Source organism: Scylla paramamosain, chromosome 1, assembly GCF_035594125.1.
Source record: "Scylla paramamosain isolate STU-SP2022 chromosome 1, ASM3559412v1, whole genome shotgun sequence".
Taxonomy (NCBI): Eukaryota; Metazoa; Arthropoda; class Malacostraca; order Decapoda; family Portunidae; genus Scylla; species Scylla paramamosain.
In genome coordinates this window covers 19,860,899-19,877,252 of record NC_087151.1, presented here as the reverse complement: position 1 = coordinate 19,877,252, position 16,354 = coordinate 19,860,899, and the positions used below count along the sequence as shown (strand labels likewise).

Below are 16,354 nucleotides of genomic sequence, written 5' to 3'. Positions count from 1 at the left end.
TCTTTAGGTATTTGTATCTGAGAGGAGCTAATATCACTGCAGTATCAGAGGCAATGGCAAGACCAATAAAAATCACCAAGGCATGATGTTAGAATTTATGAGTTTGGATTTGATGTAAAAATTTTCTGTTAGGTTTTGGTGCCAGGAGACTGATGTGGAGCCCAGAGAGTATTATAGCCAGGTTTTCTTCAAGTGTCTGGTTGTGTGATGTGTTGTGCCATGTCTGTTTTTGTGAAAGTGTCTGTGTCATTGTGTGGGTTTTATGATCTAGAAGTGTTTGCTGGGAAAGAGAGGAGAATGGACTAACAAACATAACACTGATTTCTAAATACATACAGTGCTTATTATTTGGAAATGTGATGTTACAAAAGAGTACTCAATAAGGTCATTTGATCACACCACCAGAAAAACACAATCCCACTACCTCAGAAGCTATTCACCAAACACTTTCCTAAATGGGATGAGTTTAACCCATAGACCTCGGGCTAGAGGACTATTGTCGTCCTCTCAGCGCGCGAGCAGTATTGATAAATTTCAGAAAAATAGGTGTTCTTCATCAGTACCCTGTGGGGTAATTTCAAACGAAAACATAGTAGTTTTTAGTGTTATCTCACCGCCAATCCTTCCTCTTCACGATGAAATAAATTGAATTTGTCTAGGTTGCAGCCCGGCAGAGATATGATGTTGGGAAGAGGTGCTACTTTTGGCCAAGCCGAGCGCACTTGTTCGTGCGGGTGCTGTTGACCTTGGCCTGGGTCTCTCTCTCCCCGCGCCACCACGTACACAGCATGCATTCTCTCATACCAGCGCGATTATTCACATTAGGCTACATATTACGCAGGTTTGATGCTCATATACATAACTCCTTGCGAAACTTAATGTTTTTTTTTTGGTCATCATATGAAAAAAAAACTTTCATAAACACAGTACAATTATCGAATATATACACTCATTAGGCTACATATTACGCAGGTTTGACACTCATATAAATAACTCCTTACGAAACTCATCGAACAAGGCTCTTAGGATACCACTGTTATTCAAATTTACCACATGCGGTGGCTTAGTGCGCTCCCTGATTATAGGGGTAGAGGAACTGGGGCCCGCTGGCGCGCTCCCTTCCTCCACGCATCCAGACACAGGGAAATCATTATCAGCATATCTATCCGCCATAGTGGTCTGTAGTGCTCTGGGAAGTTGCGTGAAACGTAGGGCAGGGATGCCATCAACCACAGGAAATAATAATTACGTCATGGGAGTACAAATCTTGGCGGGACAGCAGAGGACGGGAACTCCCGCCACCCGAAGCCCTCCGCCCGAGCGGGAATTCCCGTCGCCCGAAGCGTACGGGTTAAGTCACTTATGTATAGTCTTCTCAGCTATTTTTTTTTTTTGTCTTGTTTTCCTCATTTTCCTTTAGCTATTAAAAATAAATAAATAAATAAAATATTATATATATATATATATATATATATATATATATATATATATATATATATATATATATATATATATATATATATATATATATATATATATATATATATATTAGCATGCTTTGATTTCTTTATTTGTCAATTTATTGGCTCTGGCCAAGGACAAAAAAAAACTGCAAAAGGGCCACTGAATGTGCCAGTCCCCAAAGAGTACTGTCAAAATGATTAACCAAAATTATGAGAAGAATCTTGATTTCTCCCCCTTCAAAGAGTTGAAGCCATAGCTAGGAAGAAGTACAGAAGCAGGCAGGGAGGTCCAGAGCTTACCTGTAAAAAAGGATGAAAGATTGAGAATACTGATTAACTCTTGCATTAGAGAGGTATAACCAGTAAGACCATGGGAGGAGGGGAGACGTCCAGTTAGCAAGATCAAAAGAGGAGTTGGTATGATAATAACAATAAAAGATATCAAGAAGTGAAAAGAGAGATGCTGAAGACAATCAGTTGAAGGAGAGGAGTTGATTTTTTATTACACCTTGTTCAAAAGAACAGTAAGGGTGGGATCCCTCATATACATGAAGCATACTCCATACATAGACAGACAGGGCCCTTGTACAGAGTTATCTGGATAGGAAGTAAGAAAAACTGACAGAGATAGCTTAGAATCCATAACTTCATGGAAGCTATTTTAGTGAGAGATGAAATGAGAAATTAGATAATTAGTTCAGTGTATCAATGTAGGTGAATGTGACAGCTAAATGCCATTGAAGAAGAGGGGATAGTTATTTGTAAGGTGTTGAGTTGATAGATGGAGGAATTGGATTTTGAGGCACTGAGCAGTATTAAGTTTGCTCTTCCCCAATCAGAAATTTTAGAAAGTCAGCCATTCTGTGGCTTTCCAACATGAGTTGTTTGATCCCTGAAGGGTTGGATGTCTAATAACAGACATAAAATAATGAAGTGTTATCTTCAGTGTAGAAGTGAATAGGACAATTAGTTTATCTTTGAAGATAGAAAGATGGTGTGTGACAGGACACAATCCTGAGAAACACCACTGCTGATAGACTGAGAAGAGTGGCCATCTACCACAGCAGCAATGTGTGGTGTAATCAAAAAGTTCTGAGACTACCTACAAAAGGAAGAAAACATACCTAATTTAGGTTTTTGTCACCATTTCCTTCAAAGTAGTCACTTGTACAGCAATGCACTTTTCCCAGCACTTCTGCCATGCTCAGTATGCTCCCTGGATATCCTTTTCTACAAGTGCATCAAGCACTATTTGCAATTCATGCTGGATCTTTTCCATGTTGTCAAAATGGTATCTCTTCAGCTTGAACTTTGAAAAGCCATTGGGAGCCAAATCCAGTGAGTAAGGGAGATGGGGATGATGATCATATTGGTGTTTGCCAAAAAACCCACATTTTCAAAACACTGAACCAGTGCATTATCTTGATGGATCACCCTTTTGTCATCATGACAATGTGCCCCATAGAAGAGATCCTTTGTGAATCACAGATATTGCCTGACACACTTGGAGGAAAGGACATCCAGAGAGCATACCAAGCATGGTAGAAGCACAGGGAATGGTATATTGCTGCACAAAGGAACCAATCTGAAAATAGTGGCAAAACTTCAATTAGGTATTTTTTTTTTTTTTATATCCATGGGTGTGGTTCCAAAACTTTTGATTGCCTCTAATTGAATGATCAAAAAAAAAAAAAAAAAAGATAAAGTTAAAGAGAAAATGGTAGAAGTCATATCAATGTAGTTTGGAAACTAAAACTTTGTACCAGACTTTTATCAAGTGCTTTTGATATGTCTAAGGCAATACCAAAAGTTTCAACATAATCTCTAAAAGAGTATGGCCAAGTCTTAATCATTCCTAGGGTTAGAGGCAGTGAGGGCATGGAAAACAATAAGCAATAATCTTTACTTTAACTTTTTGCCTTTCTAAAGCTTGTAATCTCTTAGCAATATTCTGAAGCAATTATTTGATCAGTGTTGTTTCTGATTATCAATATAGATTCCATAAAGGATGATCCACTTGCAGTCTTTTAGTTTTCCTTGCTGAATCTTGGTCATCCTCTTTTAGAGATTTTAGTGAAACCTCTGCTATTGCCTTAGACCAGTGGGGGATAAATAACCCCCTTTGGGTAATGTTACAATTTTTGGAGATAATGGATGAGTGACACACACAAAAAAAGTTAAGAATTCTAAAAATCAAGAAGGCATTGTTCACCCTGAGAGAATTGGCCACCACTTGCCCATGGCTACCAGCCAGCTGTCACTCACCACCAGCTAACCCAACCTATCAAAAGTAACATAACCTGACTAATCTAACCAAACTAATCTAATCTAACCAAACTAATCTAACCTAACCAAACAAATTTAATGTAACCAAACCAATCTCACCTAACCAAACTAATCTAACCTGACCAAATAACCAGACCTAACTAAACTAATTTCACCTAACCCAACTAAACTAATCTAATGTAAGCAAACTAACCTAACCTAATTGGCAAGGCTAAGAAATGGATAGGGAGTCATTACCTTATTGATCTTTGTAAAATCTGGCAATGCACTGGAAATAATCAAGGCAAGACCCACTGCAGGCAGACATCTTCCTCAGACTAATTCAAATATTTAAAATTTAGTTGCTTCTCCCTGGTCAGCATGAAGTAAAATGCTATGATTGGCTAAATTAATTCTATTTTTTTTTTATTGGCCAGTGGCTGCATTCTGAAGCAAAAGAATCAATCACCATGACTGATTTCATACTTGTACAACAAATATGACATACACAAGCACAAATTAACTCACCTTCATCAGAGAAGATCAGTGCTGACCTATTCAGCACACGCATTGGTGTGTCACTTCTGAGTGTTGTCACAGAAACAAGTGAAGCTGCTTCCCCCAAAAAATGGATAAATCTTAAAAAAATTGGTCAGCATTATAAATAATATATATATATATATATATATATATATATATATATATATATATATATATATATATATATATATATATATATATATATATATATATATATATATATATATATATATATATATATATATATATATATATATATATATATATATATATATATATATATATATATATATATATATATATATATATATATATATATATATATATATATATATATATATATATACACAGTAAAATCCCTCTCATCCGGCATTCAAGTATCCGGCAGCTTCAAGTATCCGGCACATTTTTCCCTGAGCCTTGAAATCAATAAAAAATCAATGTGTACTCATAAAATCGATTAAAATTCCTGCGCGAGGCATACTTTGTCCCCTCGCCACCAGAGCACACTGCTTCGCGCCACCCGCGGCCCACTGCACTGTGTTTACTCAGTGACTCAATCCCGCGTGTGCACTGTTTATCGCCTGACGCCTTCATCATGCCTAAAGTTGTAGAAAAGAGGAAACGTGTTGTGCTTACACTTAAGCAGAAGGTAGACATTTGTCGACGATTAGAGAGAGGTGAAAGCAGACAGCAACTAATGGCGGAATATGGTGTGGGCTCATCAACTATTTATGACATTAAATCCCAAACGAAAAAGTTGCGGGATTACATGAAAGCCACCAACACCCCAAAGGCAGCGGAAAATCGTCACACACTGCAGTATCATCATGGTGAAATGATGGACAAAGTGTTATACGAGTGGTTCAGCTTGAAAAGGTCAGAAGGAGTCACAATTACAGGCCCAATGCTACAAGAGAAAGGGCGTGATTTAGCTAAGAAGATGGGCGAGGAAGGGGCATGCCAGTTCTCTGATGGCTGGCTCCACAGGTTCAAGGTTCGTCACGGCATAAGGAAGCTGGACATCTCGGGAGAATCAAAATCTGCCAACTTACCCTCGCTGAGCGAGCTGAGGGAAATGGGGGGAAATGTGCAACTTAAAGTGACAGATGAAGCGTTACAGGAATGGGTGGACGTGGACGAAAATCAGGCTGTAACATTCACTCTCACAGACGAGGAACTTATCAACGCTGTAGTAGATCATTTAGAGAAAATCAGTGATGATAGTGATGATGATGATGATGATGATGATAATGAGCCTAAAGTAACTTGGGAACAGGCTGCAAAACACATAGCTGGCTTTTCTCAGGTTTGCTGAGCAGTGCACATACATGTCAACCCGAGATGTTATGACCCTTCACTGCATTTAGAATGAGTTTTTGCTGCAAAGAAGAAGGAGCTGCAAATAAGAAGACATTAGAAACTATTTTAAAGTAGCTTGTAAGGGAAAAGAAGTGGGGCAAACAAGTACAGAATCTGATGATGTTGATGACCTGGAGGGTGTTGAATGAGAGGTGTGGGGAGCGAAAAAGTGTCACAAGCACTTGTACATTTTCATATCTTTATTGTATGCTATACATGTTGGCTAATATTGAATAAAGAAAATAAGTGTATATGTACTTTATTTTTGTGACCCATCAACTTATTTATAAGAGGAAAGTATTAAAGAGAATGTTAGTACAGTATTGTACTGTTGTGTTGTTGAGTGTGTATTGTGTGTTGCTGAGTGTGAGGTGGCAGCGCGGGTGGTGACACACAGCACAGCGATCAGCTGATCTTTGTTATGGTAAGATGCGTGAGTGTAGGGTGGTGATTGTGGACATAATTTTACTTCTATTCAAGTATCTGGCAACTTCTGGTATCTGGCACATCGGCGGTCCCGTTGATGCCAGATAAGAGGGATTTTACTGTATATATATATATATATATATATATATATATATATATATATATATATATATATATATATATATATATATATATATATATATATATATATATATATATATATTGTTATTTTCTTTCATTTTACAGGGTGAATAAGAAAAAAAAAATGCAGCCCTATCTCTGACAAAGCACGACAATGTATGGGTTAAAAAGTAATTTCCAAGGTGTATTGAAATAATTGATTGATTTAAGATAAATACTGCAATGCCAAGTTAGTTTTATCAAAGAATGAGATTCTTTGCCCATTATCTAATGGTCAGAGCCACCAAAAGCACTAATTTTAGCAATATATATTTTCTCAGCTTCACCATCTAGAGCAGGGATTCCCTATCTTTTTCTTCCTCTGTACCCCCTTGGACATTTTTGTAGGTTCCCATGTATCCTTATATAAATAGGGATAAAAAAAAGAAAGATGAAATTGTCAGTGTCACTGTCAGTGACAGCTTACCAGTCCAGGCAGTATCATGACAGATGTGTCTCAACCCTTGCATTTACACCTATTAGCATATTAATAATAGGAGTAGCACTAAACCTTACATGATCTCAATGTCACCAACCTTACACCTCCCAAAGTACACATATTTGTTAATTCCTTGTTCTTACATCACCTCCACCTGTACTGCTCATGAAACACCACAATTATTCACTTTTATATTTTCAAGTTGTACTGTACTTGAAAGTACTCATAAAATGGTTGAGTAGGTGGAGTCTAAGTAAGATAAAAGTACATGACATTGTGCACTTATGTATGAGTACATTTATCAACTTGGGCCCAAGCCTGATACTAATATGTTTTTTTATTTATTTATTTATTTTTTATTATTAATCTCAGATATTCTTCTCTTTTTTATTTATTTTTCATCTATGTGTAGTAATTTTTTTTTTTGCAACAAAACTACAACAACAGTGGTGGTGACAAGTAATGTTATCACACCTTCACTAGCTGTGAGCCAGTAGGACTGAGTGACTCAGGCCAGTGCCACTCACCAGTCTCATGTCAGTACTATACACATCCCATACCTGATCTTTTGAAGCCTAGTTCAGATTACAGCTAGGGAAAGTTCCATAATAGTGAAAACCAAATGGTATTCATCCTACTCAATATAATTTAAATAAAACTTTTGCTTACTAAAATGAGGAAATTAGAAAAAAAACATTGTGCAATCTGACTGCAGATTACAACACCACGTATTGTACAGAAGTCATTATTCTCTGAAACCCAATGTACCCACTGAAAAGTGTAAATGTACCACTGGGGATACATGTACCCAAGGTTGGGAATCCCTGATCTGGAGTGTTAGCTCAGTTACTTAGAATGAGAAATGAAGAAGGGCTGTCTGTCTGTCTGACTATAGCTCACACTACAGCACAGATACATACTGTTTACATTCACTTTTCTTCTCAACATGACCAACAGCATTGCCATGGCAACATTTGTTAAACAAAAGTGAAGTGGTGTGATGTTACTGTATCCCCTCTGCTACTTATCATCTTACTTACTTCTGCTTACTTATCATCTTTTTGTAATTTCGATGGGCATGATATATTGGCTATTGCAGAGCACACCACTAAATATCCAAGAAAAGTAAAGACCCTTGCAAAGAAGGTGAAATTAGTTGATAAGTCTGTCAACATCTACCTTTCCTTCTTGCTGGAAGTTTGCCTACATTCAACCTGTTCCTAAAAAGGGTGACCGTTCTAATCCCTCAAACTACCGTCCTATTGTTTTAATTTCCTGCCTGTCTAGAGTTTTTGAATCTGTCCTCAACTGGAAGATTCTTAAATGTCTATCACTTCACAACCTTCTATCTGATCGCCAGTATGGGTTCCATCAAGGCTGCTCTACTGGTGATCTTTTGGCTTTCCTTACTGAGTCTTGGTCATCCTCTTTTAGAGATTTTGGTGAAACTTTTGCTGTTGCCTTGGACATATCAAAAGCTTTTGATAGAGTCTGGCACAAAGCTTTGATTTCCAAACTACCCTCCTACGGTTTCTATCCTTCTCTCTGTAACTTCATCTCAAGTTTCCTTTCTGACCGTTCTATTGCTGCTGTGGTAGACAGTCACTGTTCTTTCCCCTAAATCTATTAACAGTGGTGTTCCTCAGGGTTCTGTTCTGTCACCCACTCTCTTCTTATTATTCATTAATGATCTTCTAAACCAAACTTCTTGTCCTATCCACTCCTACGCTGACGATACCACCCTGCACTTTTCCACGTCTTTTCATAGACATCCAACCCTTCAGGAGATAAACATTTCACACAGGCAAGCCACAGAACGCTTGACTTCTGATCTTTCTAAAATTTCTGATTGGGGCAGAGCAAACTTGGTATTGTTCAATGCCTCAAAAACTCAATTCCTCCATCTATCAACTCAACACAACCTTCCAGACAACTATCCCCTCTTCTTCAATGACACTCAACTGTCCCCTTCTTCTACACTGAACATCCTCGGTCTGTCCTTTACTTATAATCTGAACTGGAAACTTCACATCTCATCTCTAGCTAAAACAGCTTCTATGAAGTTAGGCGTTCTGAGACGTCTCCACCAGTTTTTCTCACCCCCCCCAGCTGCTAACTCTGTACAAGGGCCTTATCCGTCCATGTATGGAGTATGCTTCACATGTCTGGGGGGGTTCCACTCATATTGCTCTTCTAGACAGGGTGGAATCAAAAGCTTTTCGTCTCATCAACTCCTCTCCTCTAACTGACTGTCTTCAGCCTCTCTCTCACCGCCGCAATGTTGCATATCTAGCTGTCTTCTACCGCTACTTTCATGCTAACTGCTCTTCTGATCTTTCTAACTGCATGCCTCCCCTCCTCCCGCAGCCTCGCTGCACAAGACTTTCTTCTTTCTCTTACCCCTATTCTGTCCACCTCTCTAATGCAAGAGTTAACCAGTATTCTCAATCATTCATCCTTTCTCTGGTAAACTCTGGAACTCCCTGCCTGCTTCTGTATTTCCACCTTCCTATGACTTGAATTCCTTCAAGAGGGAGGTTTCAAGACACTTATTCATCAATTTTTGACCACTACTTTGACCCTTTTATGGGACTGGCATTTCATTGGGCATATCTTTTTATTGGATTTTTGTTGCCCTTGGCCAGTGTCCTTCCTACATAAAAAAAAAAAGAAGTCTTCAACATTATATTAAGATTTTAATGACTACCCAAGTGTAAGAGGTTTACATAGATTACTGTATACCTGATGATTAGTGCTTGGTTAGATAATGTTTTTAATGGTGTTGATGGCCAGTGGACAGACTGGAGCTATGCTGTGAAGATCCTTTTATGACCACTTTTGTGCCATGGGGTAAAAATCCATGAATATGCAAATCCACAGATTGTGAATACTTGGCACAGTGTATTACAATTTGAAGTAACATACAGGTAGGGCTTCAACATAATTTATTAAGAACACTATATTTTTTTTTTTTACTATTTCCTGGAAACATGCTCATGATGTACAGTTTTCCAGTAAATATAATAGCTTAGGTACATGAATTATGTGTGAAACATTTAATTGATGATCATGTTATATGCTGCAGGTAGAGGCTGATGACAAGTATGAAAGAATTGGAGGTACCAGTATGGGAGGTGGAACCTTCTGGGGCCTGGGATCACTACTTACCAAAGCCAAGGGTTTTGATGAGCTCCTTCAGCTAGCGAGTGAAGGTGACCACCGCAATGTTGACCTACTGGTGAAGGATATATATGGTATGAATATGAATGTGGTAATGCCATTGATAACTTTAGACTTTTCTCAGCAGATGCTGGAGTAGATTTGTTACTTGCTATTTTAGATCAGCCTTTGTTATCTATCTCTTTGTGAACATTTCCTTCAAAATATATGGAATTCTGAAAAAAGAAAATCTGAATTTTTTATCATCTTTCCCCTCATTTTATCTCAAGGCATATGGAATCATTCTAATTTAACCAATACATTCCCTATTTTTTTCCAGTAGATTAGATCAGTGCAAAGTCAGTAATTCATGTTGGTTTTATTTATTTAACTGTTTTATTTATTTATTTACTTTATTTCATTTTTCATTTATTTATTTATTTTCTATGTAGGAGAGGCACCAGCCAAGGGCTGGTGCCTCTCCTACATTATATTAAAATTATAATAAAAAAAAAGGCCCACTGAAGTGCTGGTTCCTGAACAAAGCCAAAGGAAGTTGTCAAAAATTAAAAAGAAGTGTCATGAAATCTCCCTCTTGAAAGAATTTAAGTTGCAGGAAGGAAAGAAAAAAAAAATCATGTTTCCTCATAGATTAAAAAGGCCCACTTAATGTAAGTTCCCATTGGGATATCAGATAGAATCTTAAAAAAGAGAAAATAAATGTCTTGAAACCTCCTCTTGAGAGAGTTGAAGTCATAGAAATGAGGTAATACAAAAGCAGGTAGGGAGTTCCAAAGTTTACCAGAGAGAGGGATGAATGATTGAGAATACTGGTTAACTCTTGCATTAGAGAGATGGACAGAATAGAGATGAGAGGAAAAAGAAAGTCCTCTGCAGCGAGGCCACAAGAGAAGGGGAGGCATATAGTTACCAAGATCAAAAGAACATTTAGCGTTAGAAGACAGCAAGAGATGCAACATTGTGGCAATGAGAAAGAGACTGAAGACAGTCAGTTAGAGGAGAGGAGTTGATAAGACAAAAAGATTTTATTCCTCCCTGTCTAAAACAGTGGTATGAGTGGAATCCCCCACCACCCCCCACCCACCCCATACATGTGAAGCATACTCCATACATGGACAGATAAGGCCCCTGTACTGAGTTAGCAGTTGGAAAAATTGTAGGAGATTACACATGCTGTCCAACTTTATAGAAACTGTTTTAGCTAGAAATGAGATATAAAGTTTCCAGTTTAGATTATAAGTAAAGGACAAACCGAGGATGTTCACTGTAGAAGAGGAGGACAGTTTAGTGTCATTGAAGAAGAGTGGATAATTATCTGGAAGGTTGTGTCAGATTGATAGATGGAGGAACTGAATTTTTGCTTTCCCCCAATAAAAAATTTTAGAGCATAGATCAGGCTTTCTGTGGCTTCTCTGCATAAGCTAATTACTTCTTGAAGGGTTGAACATCTACAAAAAGATATAGTAAAGTGCAGGGTGGTATTATCAGCATAGGAGTGAATAGGACAAGAACATCATTGATAAATAATAGGAAGAGAGTGAGTGACAGGACAGAACCTTGAGAAACACTACTGTTAATAGATTAAAGGAGAGGAACTATGGCTGTCTACCACAATAGCAATATAAGAGAGGAAACTTGAGATGAAGTCACAGAGAGAAGGATAGAAGCCTTAGGAGGATACTTTAGAAATCAATGGTTTGTGCCATATTCTGTCTAAAGCTTTTGATATATCTAAGGCAACAGTGAAAGTTTCACCAAAATTCCTAAAAGAGTGTGTGTTTTGTCCTCACATCTCATGTGATGAAGTGCTGTGGCTGTGCACTACTACCATCACATCTAAAAACATGTGTGTGTGTGGGTGTGTGTGTGTGTATTTACCTGGTTGTATTTACCTAGTTGTATTGTACAGGGCATGAGCCAAAGCTCATTGTGTCCTGTCTCCATAACCATATTTATCCTGTTTCTCTTTAAACATGTGTACACTGTTTGCCACAACCATCTCTTCCTTCAAATCATTCCAAATTTCAATAGTTTGATATAGGAAGCTGTATTTCTTGATGTTACTTGATCATACACTCTTCTTTATTTTCTCCCCATGCCCCTTTATCTGTCTCTCTCCCTCCTCCACCTGTGGTACCAAGTAATTTATATCTGTTCATTCTATATTGTTTACTAATCTGTACATCATTATCAGGTCTCTTCTTTCTCTTCTCTCTTGTAGTGTTGGTAAATCTACCTCTTCAAGTCTTTCTTCATAGCTTAAGTCTTTCAGTTCTAGTACCATCTTCATCGCTATCCTCAATATTCTTTCCAGTTTCCATTCATGTTCTTTTCTTCTATGTGGAGCCCAAACTACTGCTGTGTATTCCAATTTAGGACATATCATTCATGCTTGTTTTAATTTTCTTTATTATTCCTTTATCTAAATAGTTAAACATCACCCTAATGTTTGTTAACAAGCTGCATGTAGAGCTAAATATCTCTTATGTGCCTTTTGAATGATAATGTGCCCAGAACTTATTCTTCATTTCTTTTCATTATTATTTCTCCTTCCATTTTGTACTCCCACTAAGGTCTCTTTTTACTTTTTCTTATTTTCAACATGTGGCATTTTCTGGCATTAAATTCTAGTTGCCATCTTTGGCTCCATGCATGTATCTTATCAGTATCCTTTTGTAACTCCTTGCAGTCATTTTCATCCTTTATTATTTTCATTATTTTTGCATCATCATCAAACAGGTTTATATAACTATTTAGATCCACTATCATATCATTTACATATATTTGAAACATAATAGGTGCTAACATAAATCCTTGTGGTACCCAAATAATCCCTCTGCACCAACTTGATTTAGTGTCTCTGATTACTGTTCTCATTTCCCTCCCTTGTAAATAATCCTCCATCCATCTCAATGTTGCTCCCTTTAGTCCTCCTCCATTCTCAAGCTTCCACACAAGGCTTTTGTGGAGAACTTTATCAAATACTTTTTTGAAATCCAGGTATATCACAACCCATCCATCCCTTTCTTGCACTCTATCTATTACTCTTGTATAGAAGCTCAGTAGATTTGTGGCAAAAGGTCTCCCTTTCCTGAAAACAAATTGCTTTTCTGTAATTATCTTTTCATCTTCTGGATATTCCACCCATCTGCCTTTAATTGTTATTTCACAAAGCTTGTTTACAGTACTTCTTAGTGACACCGGTCTATAATTTAATGGTTCTATTTTGTTTCCCCCTTTATATATTGGCACTATGGCAGCTCTTTTCTATTCCCTTTGGTACTTGGTACTCTCAGTTAATTATATCCAATATGGGCTCTTTTATTTGTTTTCTGCATTCTTTCAGTATCCATCCATTTCCTTGATCTAATCCCATAACTTTTCTAACATCCAGCTCCTTCAGCAATTTCTTGATTTCTTGTCTCTTTACTTGTATCTCCTGTATTCTATCATTCTTTGATACCACTTTCGGTGCCACAAATTTGGTTTCCCTTGTAAACACAGATTGAAAACTCTCATTCATTAGTTCACTCATCTCCTCAGTAGTTTCATAAATTCTCCTTTCCCTCCTTTCCCCCTTTCCCTTTTTTTTTTCCTTGCATTTTCTTACTATGTCACTTTCAAAGTTTCTTTCTTCTTCTCTTCTTATTATACTGTGTTTATTCCTTGCCTTTCTATATTCTTCTCTAGGATTTCTGTTTAGTTGTCTCATCATTTTTTTCCATGCCTTGCCCTTTTTCTTTTTGCTTCTACATACCTGGCATTATACCATTCATGTTTTCCAATTTTCACTTTATAACATGGCACAAACTGTTGCAGCCCCTCTCTACACTTGCTAAAAAATATCTCATATTTTTCTTGCACTACTTTACCTTCAAATAGCTCTTTCCAGTTCATTTTTTCATAAAATTTATTAAGTTTGCCTTAGCATAGTTCTGTCTCCTATTCCTGTACTGTTTTTTTTTTTTTTTTTTGTGCAACACTTTTTATTCCTTTGGTACTATTTTTATTATCACATGATCTCTTTTTCCCATTGGACTCAGACAATGTATGCTTGGTCTAATTTCTGGGGTTTTCATAAACATGAAGTCCAGCTGTCATGCTTCTTCTGTGCATCTTGTAGACTCGTTCACCCATTGTCTCATTGTATTCATCATGGTTTGCATAAATTGTTCACTCCATGGCCCAACATTTTCTTTCACTTCCATCTCCTCCCAGTTAGTTCTTCTAGTGTTGAAGTCATCTACTAATACTTTTCCTTATCATTTCCTCTATTTTCCTCTATTTTTTTGTGGTCTAGTTGCATACTTTTGAACTTATTGGTCTTCCATGCATTAATGTTTGGTGATATATATGTCACAATGATTTTCTTTTTTTCACTTCCTTTGATCTTAATCACAACACTCAATGTTTCTGCCATTCCATCACCATATTCCACTTCCTCAACAACAATATCCTGGTTTAACAATGTCATCACTCCTCCTCCTCCCTTTCCTTTTCTGTCTCCTCCATGTGCTATATCCTTCCTTTGCAAATCCCAACTTTATTTCCTCTTTTAGTTTGGTTTCTGTTAAACATATCACATCTGGTTTATTGTTCTTTAAGTAGTCTTTAAGTTCCAATAGGCTTGACACCAATCCATCTACATTAGTATACATAATCTTTAAACTTCTGCTTGGTAATCTTGTGTGGCATCTTTGTGCCACCTTTTCCTCACTTTCATGTCCACAACTTTCCAGGTGAATTTTTTTGCTTGTTCCCATGTTCTCTGTTCATTATTTGACTGGGCCTCTGCTCTCAGTTCTTTCAGTTTACTTCTCTCTTCTTTGTTCATGTCTCTTTTTATCCATATTTCATTCATTCCTTCTAATTTTGCCAATTTTCCTATTCTTTGCAAGACATGTTCTGCTGTTTGTGACATGAATCTTGTTTTCACTGGTCTTGTTCCATTTTCTTCATGCATTCCGTCCTGTAAGCCTCTTCAATTTGTTTGATTATCCCCTCTCCTTCCTCTACCACTTCTGCTATGATTTCCTTAGCCCTTTTCACTTCTTTCTTTCTTGCTATTTTCTTGGTTAGGTTCTTCTCCTTAACCCCGAATACCACCAGACACATCTTTCTCTGTACTGTGTCTTTCACAAGATTACTTTTTCCTTTATTATTTTTAATCACTTTCTTTTCTAAATTTGTCAATTTTCCTGTTCTTTGCAAGACATGTTCCACTGCTCTTTGTGACATGAATCTTATTTTCATTGGTCTTGTTCCATTTTCCTTATACTTTTCATCCTGTAAACCTCTTCAGTTTGTTTGATTATCCCCTCTCCTTCCTCTGCCTTTTCCTGCTATAATTTCCTTAGCCCTTTCCACTTCTTCTTTCTCTCTAGCTATTTTTGATAGGTTCTTCTCTTTGACCCCAAATACCACCACACAAAACTTTCTCTGCACTGTGTCTCACAAGATTATTTTTTTCTTTATTATTTTAATCACTTTCTTTTCCATATCCTTATTGTGTTCCTGTTGCTGTTGCCACGTCCACCTTTTGTTGTTCTTTCTCTTCTTTCCAACTTTTGACTTCCTCTGTCACTAACTCTTTAATTTCTCCAACCCTAACCTTTCTTGCAAAGTTTTCTTTAACTCTTTGTTCTCTTCCTTGAGTTGCTTAATTTCTTGTTTATGTTAACTTTTTTTTGTCACCTCTTCTCTCAGTTCTTTGTTTTCTTTTTCTCTTTCCATCTCCCTCTTTTTCATCTTTGTTATATCTCTGGATATCTTTTTTACATTGTCACTACCCACTTCTCTTTCTTCCTTCCATGCCTTTATCATTGCTGTTAAGCTCCATATTTCTTCTCATATTTTCAGATTGCCTTCTTTAATTTTCCACATTAGTTTATTTGTGTGTGCCACGCTAAGGCCCTCTTCCTTGAAGCCTTCAAGAATATTTTGGTTTCGTGCCAGCCGCCATCTTCCTCGTTGATATCACCAACCACCAGTATTTATCTTGTATCACTCTCTCATCTTCCCCTTTCAGCTACTCATCTAATAACACTTCCCCTTCCACTGCACCTACACCTCACACAAGACCCTATTATGGAGACGGGACTCAAAGTTGGGCCTCCCCTGCACAATCAAACCTAGGTAGATCCTTGCAGCTGCTGTGGATGCATCTGATATGTGTGTGTGTATTTACCTAGTTTTGGTTTACAGGAGGGGAGTAATCTCATAGTATCCCATCTCTATATCTATCCAGTTTGGTCTTAAAAGCATGGACAGTTTTGGCATTGACAACGTCTTCACTGAGTTCATTCCATTTGTTCACACTTCTGTGAGAAAAACTATACTTCTTGATGTCTCTTCTACAGTTAACTTTCTTCAACTTCTTATTGTGTTCCCTTGTACTCTGTGTGTCTGAATTTATAAAACCTTCTTTGTCCACATTTTCCATACTATTTATCATTCTATAGATGTTTATTAAATCTCTCTCTCTCTCTCTCTCTCTCTC

The 16,354-nt window shown here is 37.3% G+C and overlaps 1 protein-coding gene across 5 annotated transcripts in view; it reads left to right on the top strand.

The window, feature by feature from the left end:
- LOC135101928 (4'-phosphopantetheine phosphatase-like) overlaps positions 1 to 16,354 on the top strand; it is a 332,938-nt gene that overhangs the window by 133,315 nt on the left and 183,269 nt on the right. For all 5 annotated transcript variants that reach the window (XM_064006329.1, XM_064006310.1, XM_064006318.1 and 2 more), the window contains one exon: positions 9,761 to 9,929. In XM_064006329.1, the coding sequence (XP_063862399.1) occupies positions 9,761 to 9,929 (169 nt within the window). The remainder of the gene's footprint in view (positions 1 to 9,760; positions 9,930 to 16,354) is intronic.